This window comes from Pygocentrus nattereri, chromosome 4, assembly GCF_015220715.1.
Source record: "Pygocentrus nattereri isolate fPygNat1 chromosome 4, fPygNat1.pri, whole genome shotgun sequence".
Lineage (NCBI taxonomy): Eukaryota > Metazoa > Chordata > Actinopteri > Characiformes > Serrasalmidae > Pygocentrus > Pygocentrus nattereri.
Genome location: NC_051214.1, coordinates 48982945 through 48998194, shown reverse-complemented (window position 1 = coordinate 48998194; position 15250 = coordinate 48982945). Strand labels below are relative to the sequence as shown.

The window sequence follows — 15250 nt, the reverse complement described above, 5'->3', positions numbered from 1 at the left end:
CATCTGTCAAAGACGTCCTTCTTACAGCAGCAAAGAAGAGCACACTACATATTTCTGATACAGTATTATTAATTATGTGGATAAAACCCCCTTAGTAGTTGTTGTTTATGATGTACTACAGATTTAACTCAGTCACAGAACATTGTATTTAAAAACAGTGAAATAAATAAAATAAAACAATGTTAGAGGATAACACGATCAGTTTAATTAAACTTGTTCTGCGTCTAGAGCTACAGTGAAAATATCTTTTAATTTATAAATGAGAGTAAACATATTTGTGTTGCCTTTTGGGTAAATTTCACCCCTGAATAGCAGAAACAGTCGCATCATTTTCAGCATAGTGCACAGATTTAATTGTTGATATGAGGCAAGAAACCACTTGTGTTGCCCACAGTCGAGCTACACACACGCATGTGTAGTGTTTGGCAGGTGGAGGAAATTTAGGCAGGTTTTGTTATTATTTTTCCAGGTTAAAAAAAAAGTGTAAATTAATAAACTGCTTTATTCAATAATACAGCAGAAATTTGAAGAGGCCCACATATCCAATCAGATATTAAAATTTAAACCCACCAGTAGCAACATTAGTGTTTATTATACCCAGTTTATCATTAATCTAATGGATGTGCTTTCAGCTCAAACAGAACAGTTTATTATTATTATTATTATTATTTGTACACATATTTCATGGTTGTTTGACATGAATGCAAAAACATTTCATGCAAACCTTTTGTTTCTTTGCAACAGTGATTAAAATAAAAAGACTGATGTTGCCAATTAGTGACGTATCAAATATTTATAATCAGATTTTCGTAGGAATATCATCAGAGAATAATGAACCCACAAGCTTATTGTTGGTGTCAGGTTGGTAAAGTGCTGTATCGTTACATTTTGTGGTTAAAAAGACCTTGGATCATATTTGATACGCACTTTTTGGGCTTTATTTCATGCATTTTTGTGGGTTTTGAACATTGTTTGCCTGGAAGCTGTCACCGTTAACGTAAACAATGCTCGGCTGCTGCACAGAACACATGGGTCTTTCTGTTCTTTTGTTATTTTTGTGTTGTTTTTAGCTGTAAAATAATTTTTAAATCTGAGGCTGCTGTAGCCCCCTCAGCCCCCCACTTACTGCATCCTGGGTATATTTCTCTTTCTAAAACCTTTACTAAAACTAATACCTATCGCTGTTGTCGGAAGAAAATCTCCAAAATGTTGAGTTTACAGAAGAAGAAGGGAAAAAAAATACTTTTAATGAAAGTTAATGGAACCAGACTTTTTTTCCTGAGTAATTTTGGTTCTAAAATTAGTTTCTTTTGGTTCATTCATCATGGAATTTACATACAATGTGAAGGGCAACAGGGATTTTCAAATTATGTCAAAACCTTGCATCTCCATTTTTGTTTTTTCTTCCGACAGCAGCGATATGTACATAAAGGCCTGTGATCTGCTGTTGGAAGTTGATTTTTTTATTCAGATTCTTATTCAACATTAAAACTAAACCCACATGCACGATTAACATGAGTTGCATTCAGTGAATTTCTCCAAAAGGCAGCGATGTATAGCTGACAAAAGGCCCGTGTGTGTTTTGTGTAAAATATGAACCGCAGTTTTACGTTTACAAGATTATATTTACTTGAACCAAAAGCTCAGAGAGTGGCATACGATTGGTTGAGGAATTTGCCTGAGCCAATCATTTGGATAGGCGCTTCACCACATCGATTTTCATTGGTTTCATGTGTGGTTGGTTAGTGTAGTGGATAACACCTCTACGCTGTAGACTGGGGTTCAATCCCCCACCTGGGTAAGCCCCCTACACTATGCCAATAAGAGTCCTTGGGCAAGACTCCCAACACCACCTTCACCTTCCTGTGTAAAATGATCAAACTGTAAGTCACTCTGGATAAGAGCGTCAGCCAAATGCCATAAATGTAAATATTGGTGTAAAGTTGGGAAAAACTTTAGCTCAGCTTGTCACTCACTGCCAGTCACTAAATCACAGCTAGAAACCAGAGACTTTATTATTTTAAATAGAAATGGATGTGAACACATTGACGGAGCTGAAGAACACTGTTGCAAAGAAAACTGTAGATTATATCTCTTTGTTTTATTTTCATTTCTATATCTTTTTTTCTCTTTATTAGCCCTGAAGGTTTAAGGAGGACCCAAAAATTGTCAAAGAAATGATCGCGTGGCCAGATTAGCTAATTAGCCAATTAGCTGTTGTGCTGGCTGTTATTTCTTTATACAGAACCGTGTGTAGAGGCGATCGAAGCTACAGTTTTTCTTGAGACTAACAATAAAAAACAAAACTAAACCTCATCCAGTGAGCGTATGTGCTAAAAACATTAGCGCTAGCTACATGGCTAACAAGCATATAATGTAAACAAACATTATTTGAGTTGCCCTCTGACTGTTGGGGCACTAAGTTGAGTGTTTTTATCAGTTCTTTGTCTTCGTGGGTCTCAGTGAATGCATTTCCTGCTTTATTTGTTTACATTTACCTGCCTCAACCCAGCGCACCAATTCATATTTTATTGGATGCAGCATGATGTGATTCTAAAGCTAAGATAAGATAAGATAATCCTTTATTAGTCCCACAGTGAGGACGTTCTCAGACGGTCCGATTCTCAGTCATTTTAGATCATTGTGATCAGACAACTATGTAGTTATTGTGACAGGGCCGGATTTTAAGACTGTGTTGTAAATATTGAGTCGTTTATGAAAAAATGTAATAAAAAATGCAACAAAAACACAACAAACATACAGTTGGACTCCGTGAAGCTCTGCGAAGTTCATTTTTACATAAAACGATTCTCCCTTGTTCTGCAGCACTCATACATGACATTGAGACTGTTTTCCTTTGATGTGCTCAGACATTTGCATACAGCTGCATGCTTGGTCTTTAGACCTTCATTGTTGATGAGTGAGACTTCTTTTCTGCTCTGTTTTGCACTGTAGGCTGATCAGCTAACAGAGGAGCAGATTGCAGGTAAGAAGATTTTCAGATTCAGTCGTAGTCGTTCTTAATGTAGGTAATGTGATGTATACAGTGGAGTCCAGAAGTCTTGCTGAACGTCGGGAACGGTTTTTAAATAATGCTGGGAATAAAACATTGTTAAAACGAAAAGTTATGCGAATTAAAATGACAAATAAAAATTCAAGATTCTGCCCATTTTGATGTCTATATTCAAATTCATTGGACTTGTAATATCACGATATTGTGTAAGAACTTTTAATGATGCGCGATGGGTCATGATATCAGATGTTAAAAGAATAATGAAGTTAGAATAGACAAAGTAATGCCACAATTTAAAAATGCTATAAAAATGTGTTAATTAAGTTGCTTGTATTGAACTTTTTACACACTGTGCTACATTAAATCCAATCAAAGAAGACTAATTATGCTCTCTTTGTAATCAGACATGCAGTTGATAAGGTGGATATGATCAATAATACTTCTCAGAAAAGCTGATTGTGATGTAGTTTTGTCGTATTGCCCAATTTTAGAAGCATGTTGGTCTCAGACTTTTGGACTCCTCTGTAGTTTAATGTCCTGTGTGCTCCTTCTATTCACGAGTGATTCTTTCTTTGCCTTTTGTGCAGGTGTGCTGAAAAAATGGTGAATTTATTCGATTCAGATATGTCCGTTGGGCTATTGAACAAAAACACAATTTAAAAGTTGATTTAAAAGCAATTTTGGTGAAGATAAATGCATAAAAGTGTTTTATTAAGATGTTACAACCTCATAGCTTTCAGGTAATTAGTGTGAAGCTGTATATAAAGAAGCCCAGAGTGATGAACAGATCTGTAGAAGCTGTTTTAATAAAAATAACATTTGCAATTCTTCTTTCTGTGTGAAAGTGGTGACCAGATTTCAGGCAGAAAGTTGCAGTATTTCAGTCTGTACTGTGTATGATATCAAACATGTGCAGCCACTTTAGTGAATTCTATTGTGTTCATGGGTAAACATGTAATGTTTGAATCATAAATTAAAAGTCTTGTTTCAGTTTTAATAATAGCTTAGCTCCTCAGCCACATAGGAGATTCTGTTCAGTAAAACGCTTAAAGAATAAAAACATTAAAAAACAAATAACATATTGAGGCTTTATTAGACATATGCATAAATTTGTCATATTAGTAAGTAATATGATGCATATTTTAGTGCACATTTCCTATTTCATCATATTGTTAGAAAAAAAAACTAAATCTAAAATGCGCCATTGTTTTTGATTAGGCCACATTTTGGGCTTTATTTTCCCCAAAAAGTTCAATTCAGTAAACAGTCTTCTTCTTCTTCTTCTTCTTCTTCTTCTTCTTCTTCTTCTTCTTCTTCTTCTTCTTCTTCTTCCTCTTCTTCTTCTTCCTCTTCTTCTTCTTCTTCTTCTTCTTCTTCTTCTTCCGGCTGCTCCCTTTAGGGGTTGCCACAGCGGAGCATCTGCCTCCTCTACTTTCACACCAACCATTTCCATGTCCACCTTCACTACATCCATAAACCCATAAACCTTCTCTGAAGTCCACCTCTTCTCCTTCTACCCGGCAGCTCCATCTCCAACATTCTTTGCCCAATATATCCACTATTCCTCCTCAACACATGTCCAAACCATCTCAACCTGGCCTCTCTGGCTTTATCTCCAAACTGCTCCACCTTCACCGTCCCTCTGATCTGCTCATAATCTTGTCCATCCTTGTCACTCCCAACGAACATCTCAGCATCTTCATCTCCGCCACCTCCAGCTCAGCCTCCTGTCTTTTAGACAGAGCCACAGTCTCCAAACCGTCCATCATAGCAGGACGCACTGCTGTCTTGTAAACCTTCCCTTTCACTCTTGCTGCTGTCCTTCTGTCACACATCAGCCCTGACACCCGTCTCCACCCACTCCATCCTGCCTGCACCCTTAATTGTGCATTAAAGTGTGTTCTCTATTGAGAATGTTTTAGCTTATTTTTGCCTAAACATTTAAATATGACTATATACAGAATCAGACAAGTGGCTGAGAAAATACACAGGACTGTAAATATAAAGTGAAAACAAAGTGTATTATATCAATACAGTCATTACCAAACACGTAATGGTGTTGCCATGTTTTTTATTAATATATAATAATGTGAACGTTTGAAGGGAAATTTAATGCATTATTAAATTCAATGCATTATTAATGCAATACACTTATGGTTTTTCAATGTCCAGTATACAGTGGGGTGTAGAAGTCTGAGAGCACTGGTGAAAACACTTCTATTCTGTGTTCTTTTCTAATTTAATGCCGTTTTTCATTACAAATTATATTCTCAGCACAGCAGTCCGAGTGTTTGGTGGCGCGTCCCTCCTTTTGCCTTGAAGACGGTGTGCACTCGGGCCGCATGGACTCCGCAAGCTTGTGTAATAAATAAAAATACCCTGTTGTTTATTTCTAGATTTCAATGGAAAAAATTCCAGATTTGTAAAGTGGTCTCAGACTTTTGGTCCTCACTGTATCTTCAGAAAAACAACTTCTGACTGTGGTTTGTTCTGCACGAGCGCGTGTGCCGTTCTCTGCTCTGATGAGCGTTAGCGGGTAATGTATTCAGCTGTGACCCAGTTCCGCGGCTGCTGTGCGCTGTTGCTCCGCTGCCTTTGTGTTTCTGAACTGTACGCCTTAACTCTCTTCTCTCTACTCTCATCTAGAGTTCAAGGAGGCCTTCTCCTTATTCGACAAGGATGGAGACGGCACCATCACCACCAAAGAGCTGGGCACAGTGATGCGGTCGCTGGGGCAGAACCCCACAGAGGCGGAGCTCCAGGATATGATAAACGAAGTGGATGCTGATGGTGAGTGACCCCGGCACCGCGCCTCCTCCACTGAGAGATCTCCTCTGCCGATCAGTCAGAGTGCCTGCGGAGTTCTGATGACTAACAGAGGGAGAAAACGGCTTCTCTTATTATTTCTTTGCTGATTTACTAAACCAGCGAAACACGAGAGGCTGTGTGCTACACTGATAAATCCGTTTAGCTGATTTACAGGTGTACATCATTTAAACATAAGTAAAATATATTGTAATCAGTTATTGCCAGTCATAAATACAATGACAGCAAATATTCACTTTTTTCGGTAATTCATAGTAGATACTAAGTAGAAAGAAAGAAAAAATCATTTCGACAAGGCTACTGAATCATTTACAGCAGACACTGAATCATTTATAGTAGATACTGAAGAATTCACAGCAGATGTTTAATTCATACTAAGTACTAAATGCTTCATAATACATTGTGGATAATTTACAGTAGATACTGAATAATTTGTAATAGATGCTGTGTAGTTCATATCAAATACTAAATAACTCGTAGTAGCCGCAGTACATTATAGTAGATTCTGAATAATCCATAGCAGATTCTCAAAAATATCTATGATGTGTGGTTTGGAGACTGTGGCTCTGTCTAAAAGACAGGAGGCTGAGCTGGAGGTGGCGGAGATGAAGATGCTGAGATTTTCGTTGGGAGTGACGAGGATGGACAAGATTAGAAATGAGCAGATCAGAGGGACGGTGAAGGTGGAGCAGTTTGGAGATAAAGCCAGAGAGGCCAGGTTGAGATGGTTTGGACATGTGTTGAGGAGGAATAATGGATATATTGGGCGAAGAATGTTGGAGATGGAGCTGCCGGGCAGAAGGAGAAGAGGTAGACCTCAGAGAAGGTTTATGGATGTAGTGAAGGTGGACATGGAGATGGTTGGTGTGAAAGTAGAGGAGGCAGTGGATAGGGTGAGATGGAGGCAGATGATCCGCTGTGGCGACCCCTAAAGGGAGCAGCCGAAAGAAGACGAGGAAGATTCTCAAAAATATCTACTTGATATGAAATAATTTATAATAGATACCGAGTCATTTATAAAGTTACTGAGCAAGTATTAGTAGTTACCAAATGATTTATGAATTATTCACTATCTATTATTATAGATAGTGAATAATTCATAACAGATGAAGTCACAGCTGCAAAAAGCATAAACATGTGAGTACATCCTGTTTGTAAATAAGAGATCAAAGATATTTGATCTCTTTCATTGAGTCAGTCGAGTACATCTGGTTTTACAAGGGAGACAAACATTTATGTTCTAGTTTTTTCTGCGAAACAAGACTAAACTTTTCAGGAAAGTCGTTTCAGAATAGAATATCTTCTTGTACTAAAGTGGTCTGAGATCGGAAGCTGAGAATCTCCACTTTCCACGTAATTCCTGTACTTAATGAGCTATGAGAGAGAATTCATATAACATCGCCGCCTGATTTTGTGATGACGGTGAAGAACTGTGAGAGTTGGGTGGTTGGAGGTGATGTGGAGCTGTGGGACTACTGTTATCAGAGACGGCCGTGCTGCTGAGCGCTCCGCGAGCGGCTATCAGTGGACAAAGGACGGAATGTTCTGGTAAACTCCGCTGCAGACGCCTGGCTTATAAACAGACAACAGAACTGAACTAACTGAGCAAAAGGCAGGAGTGCTGATGGAGCTGCACAATGCACGGTTTGTTAAAGGTTTATTGTCATGTTGGCTTTTGAAATGCTGACGTTGCGATATGCAAATGAACCTCCCTTTGTTCATTTCTGCTGTGCTGTGAGCACTGTGAGCACCCTGACCACTCACAGATCCAAATACCTTTCTTTACACAAGTAAACTATTATTAAGTAACACAGGCCATGTCTCTTTGGAATATAGTAAACAAAGCCATGTTTTAATTAGGGTGTAATCAGCAGTAACTACAAGGCATTGTGGGCTTAGAATGAGCCCTTCATACCTGCATAGGGAGCAGCTCCTCTCAAGTTAAGTGATACTTTTTTAATCCCACTAACGGGGAAATTCCTCCTCCACATTTAAGCCATCCGTGAAGTGAAACACCACATACACACTAGTGAATATACACACACTAGGGGGCAGTGAGCACACTTGCCCGGAGCAGTGGGCAGCCCTATCCACGGCCCGGGGAGCAGTTGGGGATCTTGCTCAAGGACTGAGGGACTATCGGCCCTGGGGATCGAACCGGCAACCTTCCGGTCACAGGGCCAGTTCCCTGACCTCCAGCCCACAACTGCCCCCACCATCTTCCAACAGAGGCTGCCGTGTTTCTACAGTAGCTCAAAGCAGACAAACCAAACACTGACTCTAGAGAGCGCCTTTCATGTTTTGACGTTGAAGCGTTGAATTGGGCGGTGCTGTAGCTCCACTTGGAAGACCGCACAGAACAAGTGCCCATGCTGGATGACCATTTTGTGTTGTGAGAAGTTTGAGAACCCAAATTTTGACATGCATCACTTTGTTTAACACAAGAAAAAGTAAGGGAGGGTGAATTTTCACCGTCAAAGAAGAAAATAAAATCGGAAGCAAAATAAAATCGGGACAGACGGTCGCCGGGGTTCACTGCGCACTTGGAAAGGGAGGGGGGGGTTCAGTTACTTGCACTCTGCAACCTCACCACTAGATGACACTAAATCTTACATATTGCACCTTTGAAAATATAAATAATTAAGTGTTTTTTTAAATAATCGTGATTATCGATTATATCACCCAAAACATGTAATTTAACCAGGGATTTTCACCATTTTGCATATGATTGTATGTAAATTAACTCTGTTATGATTGGCTGGACCGTATTGTGCCACATTCAAAAGTCTGTGCTCTAAACGCTCGTCACTGCACTGTGAGTGGGCAGGGCTGAGCTGCTATAGGCTGAATGTGGTCAGTGTATTTATGACATCACAAAACATGGTTATCATATATAGACTAAGAAGTGAAGAATGCGTTTAGACGTTTGGACCCCTTAATATGTTATAAGGCGCATCACAATCACCATATGTAGCAGTGTAATCATCAGTACTCGTGTTTTCTCTATATCTAGTACTCCATAAATGAGGCTGGATGCTTAAAGGCAGTCAGAGTGGCTGGAGCTGGTTCTTATGCTCCTGTTTCTAACCGTCCCTCTAGATATCACATTACACAGTGGGGATTGTAATAATATAACACAATGATGAGTTAGTATACTGAATGTAGTGAAGCTGCTCAATCCCCACACTGAAGTTTTTGAGCCGTATCTGTTGGTTCCGAGTGATCGCTAAATCAGTACACTGTCCGTGAGATGCTTCCGATCACTCCCATGTGCCGTGCTGCTCTCTCGCTGATATTATCTAGGTCAGACGCCAATAAGGCGAGTAATAGGAAATAAAAGTGATTGCGTAATGCACTCTGCGCACTCTTCGCATACGCGGCGCCCACGCGCTGGTTGGATGGACAGAGTTGCTGGGATACTGGGACAAGCTTATTTAGGGAGCTGACCGTGCTGATGCGGCCTGGAAGTGACACTCTCTCTATAAGTGTGATGACAGCATGTCGTCCAGAAGCATCTATAGGGCAGATCTGAGGAACGGCTTGTTTTCTTGTCTTCCTAGTCTTACTGATTTTAGGGTTTAGTATGATGATATGTTAACATTACAATTATACATTATATAATGATACACTTAGGAAGAGAGGGATATGCAAATTCTTGGCCTGTGTAATCTCAGTAGAAAAGCATCGGCCAATAGAATAGGATGCTCTGCAGTAGCCACATATGAGCCTAACGTCACCATGCTTAATGCAAAGTGTGGGCTAGGGGGTATGAAGCCCCCCAGCATTGGGCTGTGGAGCAGTGGAATTGCGTTCGCTGGATTGATGGAGTTCTATCCATACCTGGGATGAATTGGAGTGATCCAGAACTCATCATCCAACATCAGTACCTGACCTCACTAATGCTCAGCTCCTCACAGCAATGTTCCATCATCTAGTGTAAAGCCCCCCCAAAAAGAGTAGAGGCTGCTACTGCAGCATAGAGGGACAAACCCCCTACTAACACCCTTCATTTGAGAAGAAAAGCTGGGATCAACAGACTTCTGGAGATATTATGCCTGCCTTAGCATTATGTATATGTATATGTATCTCAGCAAACATAAACATGTTTGTAGAGAGTTACAAATTCAAGATTAATTTTTAACAAAACAAACATTATTCCAATTCCATTATACATTCCTTCACTGTCGGAAAAAAGGTAGTGTACAGGCGCATTGTTGTTCATCAAAGTTCAGTGGAAATATACCCTGAAACATACAGCCATGGTCCTGAGGTCCCAGCTATGCACCTTAAATTAATTTTAAATGTACTGTACACTCAATATCCAGAGGTGAAAGGTTTATGTTTACCTTTTCATAAAATAACATTTCAAAATTGAAAAATAAGCTAAAAAGCAAGGATGCCAGGATATATGGGGGCGGTTATGGGCTGGATGTTAGGGAACCAGCCTCGTGACCAGAAGGTCACCGGTTCGATCCCCAGAGCCGACAGTCCATGACTGCGGTGTCCTTGAGCAAGACACCTAACCCCCAACTGCTCCCTGGGCGCTGCGGATAGGGCTGCCCACCGCTCCGGGAAAGTGTGCTCACTGCCCCCTAGAGTGTGTGTGGTGGTTCACTTCACTGATGGGTTAAATGCAAAGGTGAAATTTCCCCGCTGTGGGACTAATAAGGGTCACTTAATCTTAATCTAATATGGAGTCAATGCAACTTAAAGAATTTAATTAACCCTAAATAAATGTCCTGAAGACGTTCTCTTGGGGGACCTCCGCAGCGGCACTGGAAAAACGTTTGGTTTATGGTCAGTTCTTCTACTTTTGCCTGTAATGTAGCAGTGGCAACCAAAGAATTAACAGCCACAACTTCATTACGAGTAATAAGTCAGCCAAAGAAACTACCAACATACAACTCAAGCAAGGAACACTGACGAAAACAAAACTCTCATGTTAATCAGCAAAGCTTTTCACACCAGACGGGAGTGTCGGGGCTCCGTTATTGACAGACATCCTAGTTCTGTTTTTGATCCATCGCGTTGTGCTGATGTTCCATGTTAAATGCTGCAGTTAAGCTCACTGCCTTTTTAATAGTTCAGTTCGTGATTCAGTGTCTTCAAGAGCTGCTGATATTGCCTATGAATGTGTTACAGTACGTAAAATGCGTAGTTACTTCTCTCAAGCTATTGGCGTCATCAATCATGTACATAGGTTAAGCTATGCCATAAGATTGGCCTTTCATGGTGTAGCGCTCCCTCTTGTGAGTAACTGCACAAGCAGCACGTTATGACATTATTTTATCGCCCTATTCTTCACAACTGTCTGATTTTTGCAAACGCTGAAAAAAAAACTCATTTTTTTCATTCTTCTTAAAATATGGCTGCACTGTTCTGCTAGAAAAACTTTTGCCATGTTGTCCAACCTCACTGCAGCCACAGTGGTGATCCTGAAGAGCTACCGCCTCTTCCATAAAGCCTTTATTGGAATGACTGCATTGTGTACTGTAATTGCCTTTTTCTTTTTTTTTTCTTTTTTTTTTCTTCACTGGCCATCATTTTGTGTTTAGCCTTGAGTTCTGTTACTATATTAGATTACAGGCCATTAGATCCACCCCCCAGAGCCATTCGACTGCCATCTGCTCCAGCTCAAAAGCACCGTGACTTTTAGACAGGAGGCCCTCTAGCAGAAGCAGATGCTTTCACAGCAGCAGTCAGTAACTCTACACTGTATGTAAGTGTATATTATATTATATATTGTTGCTGTCTGACGAAAACCTTTTAAAAATCTCCATTTTTGACGTTTTTAATTTTTTGTCATAATTTGAAAATATCAGCTGGGCTTTATATTGTCTGTAAATTTCGTGATGAATGGACAGAACAAACTGACCCAAAACGACTTGGGAAGACGTCTGGTTCCATTGACTTACATTAAAAGTAAAGCATGTTTTTTGCTTCTCCTGTAAAGTTGCCTTTTTGGAGATACAAAGTTTTCTTCTGACAGCAGTGATATATAAAAATGGAAAATTGAATTGTTGCACCAGTAAATTGGCAACACGCCTAACATTACATTTACCTGCAGTAGCATCTCTTAAATAATGTAGGATATTTTCTTGAAATAATGCAAACGTTATATCTGATTAGCTATGGCATGTAAAAGGCATCTTCAGAGTTCTGCGCTCACTGCGCGTCATCTATGAATTATAGTGTAAACTTGTTTTAAAATGCAATAAAATGATCAGTTATTGGTGTCAGTAACTACTAGGAGTGCAACAATACACAACATTCAGTTTGCAGGCACCACAGAGCTTGTGTCTTGGAGTTTCTTACATGTTTATTGCAAAGAGGAAAGCGAGGAAAGACTTCTGCTGTTGAATAAAGGCTAACATGTACCAGAGAAGCCCAGTACAAAGAGCAGCTATAGCACAAACAAGCTTAAGCTTATTTTATACGCATATACATTAAATGGAATAAAAACTTCAACATTAATTACTGAAGTTAAGATGTTTGTTTCATCAGCTAATGTTACCGGACCATTGATACCAAACGATTAAAATTTCTCTGGAACACTGTAATGACGAGTGGTGTCACTGTTTTTAGTGGGGTCTGTTTCACACATTCAATGTCTGGTAGTCCGTTTCTCGGGGGGAGAAAATTTTTCAAATGATATCTTACAAATTTGCATATTGAGTTTGACTGAAATGCCCATCTCTAGTTCAGTTACGGTTCACAGACATCTTGGACACTAGGCTTGGGAGATTGTGTGTGCTATACCATCATCAGATCACAACCCTTATCTATCGGCCGTTGACGATAGTAACGTTAGGTGAGGTGAGCAGGAGTCACTTTCCTGTATAGTTTGATAGTTTGTGGTATGGCTTGGTAGTTTTTGGCATCAATTGGTAGGGTTTGGTAGTGTTTGGTAAGAATTATTAGGGTTTGGTAGTTTTGGTATGGATAGGTAGCTTTGGGTATGAATTGGTAGGGTTTGGTATTTTTTGGTATGGATAGGTAGCTTTTGGTATGAATTGGTAGGGTTTGGTATGGATAGGTAGCTTTTGGTATGAATTGGTAGGGTTTGGTATGGATAGGTAGCTTTTGGTATGAATTGGTAGGGTTTGGTATGGATAGGTAGCTTTTGGTATGAATTGGTAGGGTTTGGTATGGATAGGTAGCTTTTGGTATGAATTGCTAGGGTTTGGTAGTTTTTGGTATGGATAGGTAGCTTTTGGTATGAATTTGTAGGGTTTGGTAGTTTTTGGTATGGATAGGTAGCTTTTGGTATGAATTGGTAGGGTTTGGTAGTTTTTGGTAAGAATTATTAGGGTTTGGTAGTTTTGGTATGGATAGGTAGCTTTTGGTATGAATTGGTAGGGTTTGGTAGTGTTTGGTATGGTTTGGAAATGTTTGGTATGAATTGGTAGGGTTTGGTAGTGTTTGGTATGGTTTGGAAATGTTTGGTATGAATTGGTAGGGTTTGGTAGTTTTTGGTATGGATAGGTAGCTTTTGGTATGAATTGGTAGGGTTTGGTAGTTTTGGTATGGATAGGTAGCTTTTGGTATGAATTGGTAGGGTTTGGTAGTTTTGGTAGGGTTTGGTAGTTTTGGTATGGATAGGTAGCTTTTGGTATGAATTGATAGGGTTTGGTAGTTTTTGGTAAGAATTTTTAGGGTTTGGTAGTGTTTGGTATGGTTTGGAAATGTTTGGTATGAATTGGTAGGGTTTGGTAGTGTTTGGTATGGATAGGTAGTTTTTGGTATGGTCTAGTAGTGATTAGTAGGGGTGGTAGTTTTTGATGTGGCTTGGTATTTGTTGCTATGGTTTGATAGTTTTTAATATGGTTTGGTAAGAATTATTAGGGTTTGGTAGCTTTTGGTATGGTTTGGTAATGTTTGGTATTTTTAGTATGTCACTCATCAGTAAGGAGTACGGTGCTGACTTCTGTTTCACTCTCCACCCTCAGCCAACATCATTCGTCACAGTGCCTCTGCAGATCACCTTCTCTCTTTTCATCTGGAGTGACTTGCGGTGTTATTGATCTGCTTCAGTGGATTCCCACCTCTCTGTACACTCATCCCTTTGATGGCTTGATCGTCAGTGTGGAAAAAGCACATGCTTGGCTGGTTTTATGGCGCTCTGTGAAGGGCAGAGTTTGCATAATGCAAAAGTCAGGGTTATCCTTTGCTGGATAAGCTTTCCTACCAAGAATTTCCTCAAAGCTAAGAGGGAAAGCACATCAGCCAAGGCATATGGGTTTTCAGGGTTCGTACTGGTTAGGGGTTTGGCAAAAATGTAACTTCACATTTTCTCAATATATATCACAATATTTGGAACAGACAAAATTGACCGTCAAAACAGCCGTGCAGCATTTTACAAGTATGAAAAATGCATAGATTTTAACACCTTAGCAATTGCCTGTGATAGATACCTCAATAAGGGCCTAGCAACACCTAGTGTACCATAGCAATTAGCAACCTGGAATACCGTAATAACCACTGTTTTCACTGCCAAACAATGAAATTCCCAATGCAAAGACACAGAGCAAAGTACATAAAAACCTTGCTCTGTTGCATCGCTCACTACGGAGTACCAAACTGCCTTTGGAACATCAGCACAGGAACTGTTGTGTCAGGAGATTCATGAAATGGGTCTCTGTGGTCGAGCAGCTGCAGACAAGCCTAAGATCATTATGTGCAATGCCAAGCGATGGCTGGAGCGGTGTGAAGTACGCTACCACTGGACTAATCACTGGAGTGATCGATGATGCTTCTCTATCTGGGAGTCTGATGGATGAATCTGGGTTTGGTGGATGCCAGGAGAACACTACCTACTGGAATGCATAGTGCCATCAGTAAAGTTTGGTGGAAGAGGGATAATGGGCTGGGGCTGGTTTTCAGTGTTTGGGCCTCTTAGTTTCAGTGAAGGGTGATATTAATGCTACAAGACATTTTTACAAGACATATGCCTCTAGCTTTGTGTCAGCTGTTTGGGAAAGACCCTTTCCTGTTCCAGCATGACTGAACCCCTGTGCACAAAGTGAGCTATATAAAGACATGGTGTGACCAGTTTGTGTCTAGGAACTCCAGTGGCCTAAACAGAGCCCTGACCTCAATCCCACTGAACGCCTTTGCGATGAACTGGAATGTTGATTGTGAGCCAGTCTCTCATCCAACATCAGTGCCTGACCTCACACATGCTGTTTTGACTAAACCTGTGCAGCTTAATAAAACGTGTACTTGACACATCTGAGATATTTTGACCATTCCAGCAAGGCTGAGGGCAGTACATTAAGCCAGAAGTGCATTTCGGCCATGGTCGTGGTCATGGAAGCGTCAACCCCTAGTTAAATTGTTGGTTATCGTGTCGGCTGCAGAGATTTGTGCATCTATACTTTTTCATCAATTTAAAAATGTGACATCACGTTT

General features: G+C 40.1%; 1 protein-coding gene across 1 annotated transcript in view; it reads left to right on the top strand.

Annotated features, from left to right (window-relative positions):
* calm1b (calmodulin 1b) overlaps positions 1 to 15250 on the top strand; it is a 33715-nt gene that overhangs the window by 13154 nt on the left and 5311 nt on the right. Inside the window, exons 2-3 of the mRNA XM_017724674.2 lie at positions 2956 to 2986; positions 5660 to 5803. Coding sequence (XP_017580163.1) covers positions 2956 to 2986; positions 5660 to 5803 — 175 coding nt within the window. The remainder of the gene's footprint in view (positions 1 to 2955; positions 2987 to 5659; positions 5804 to 15250) is intronic.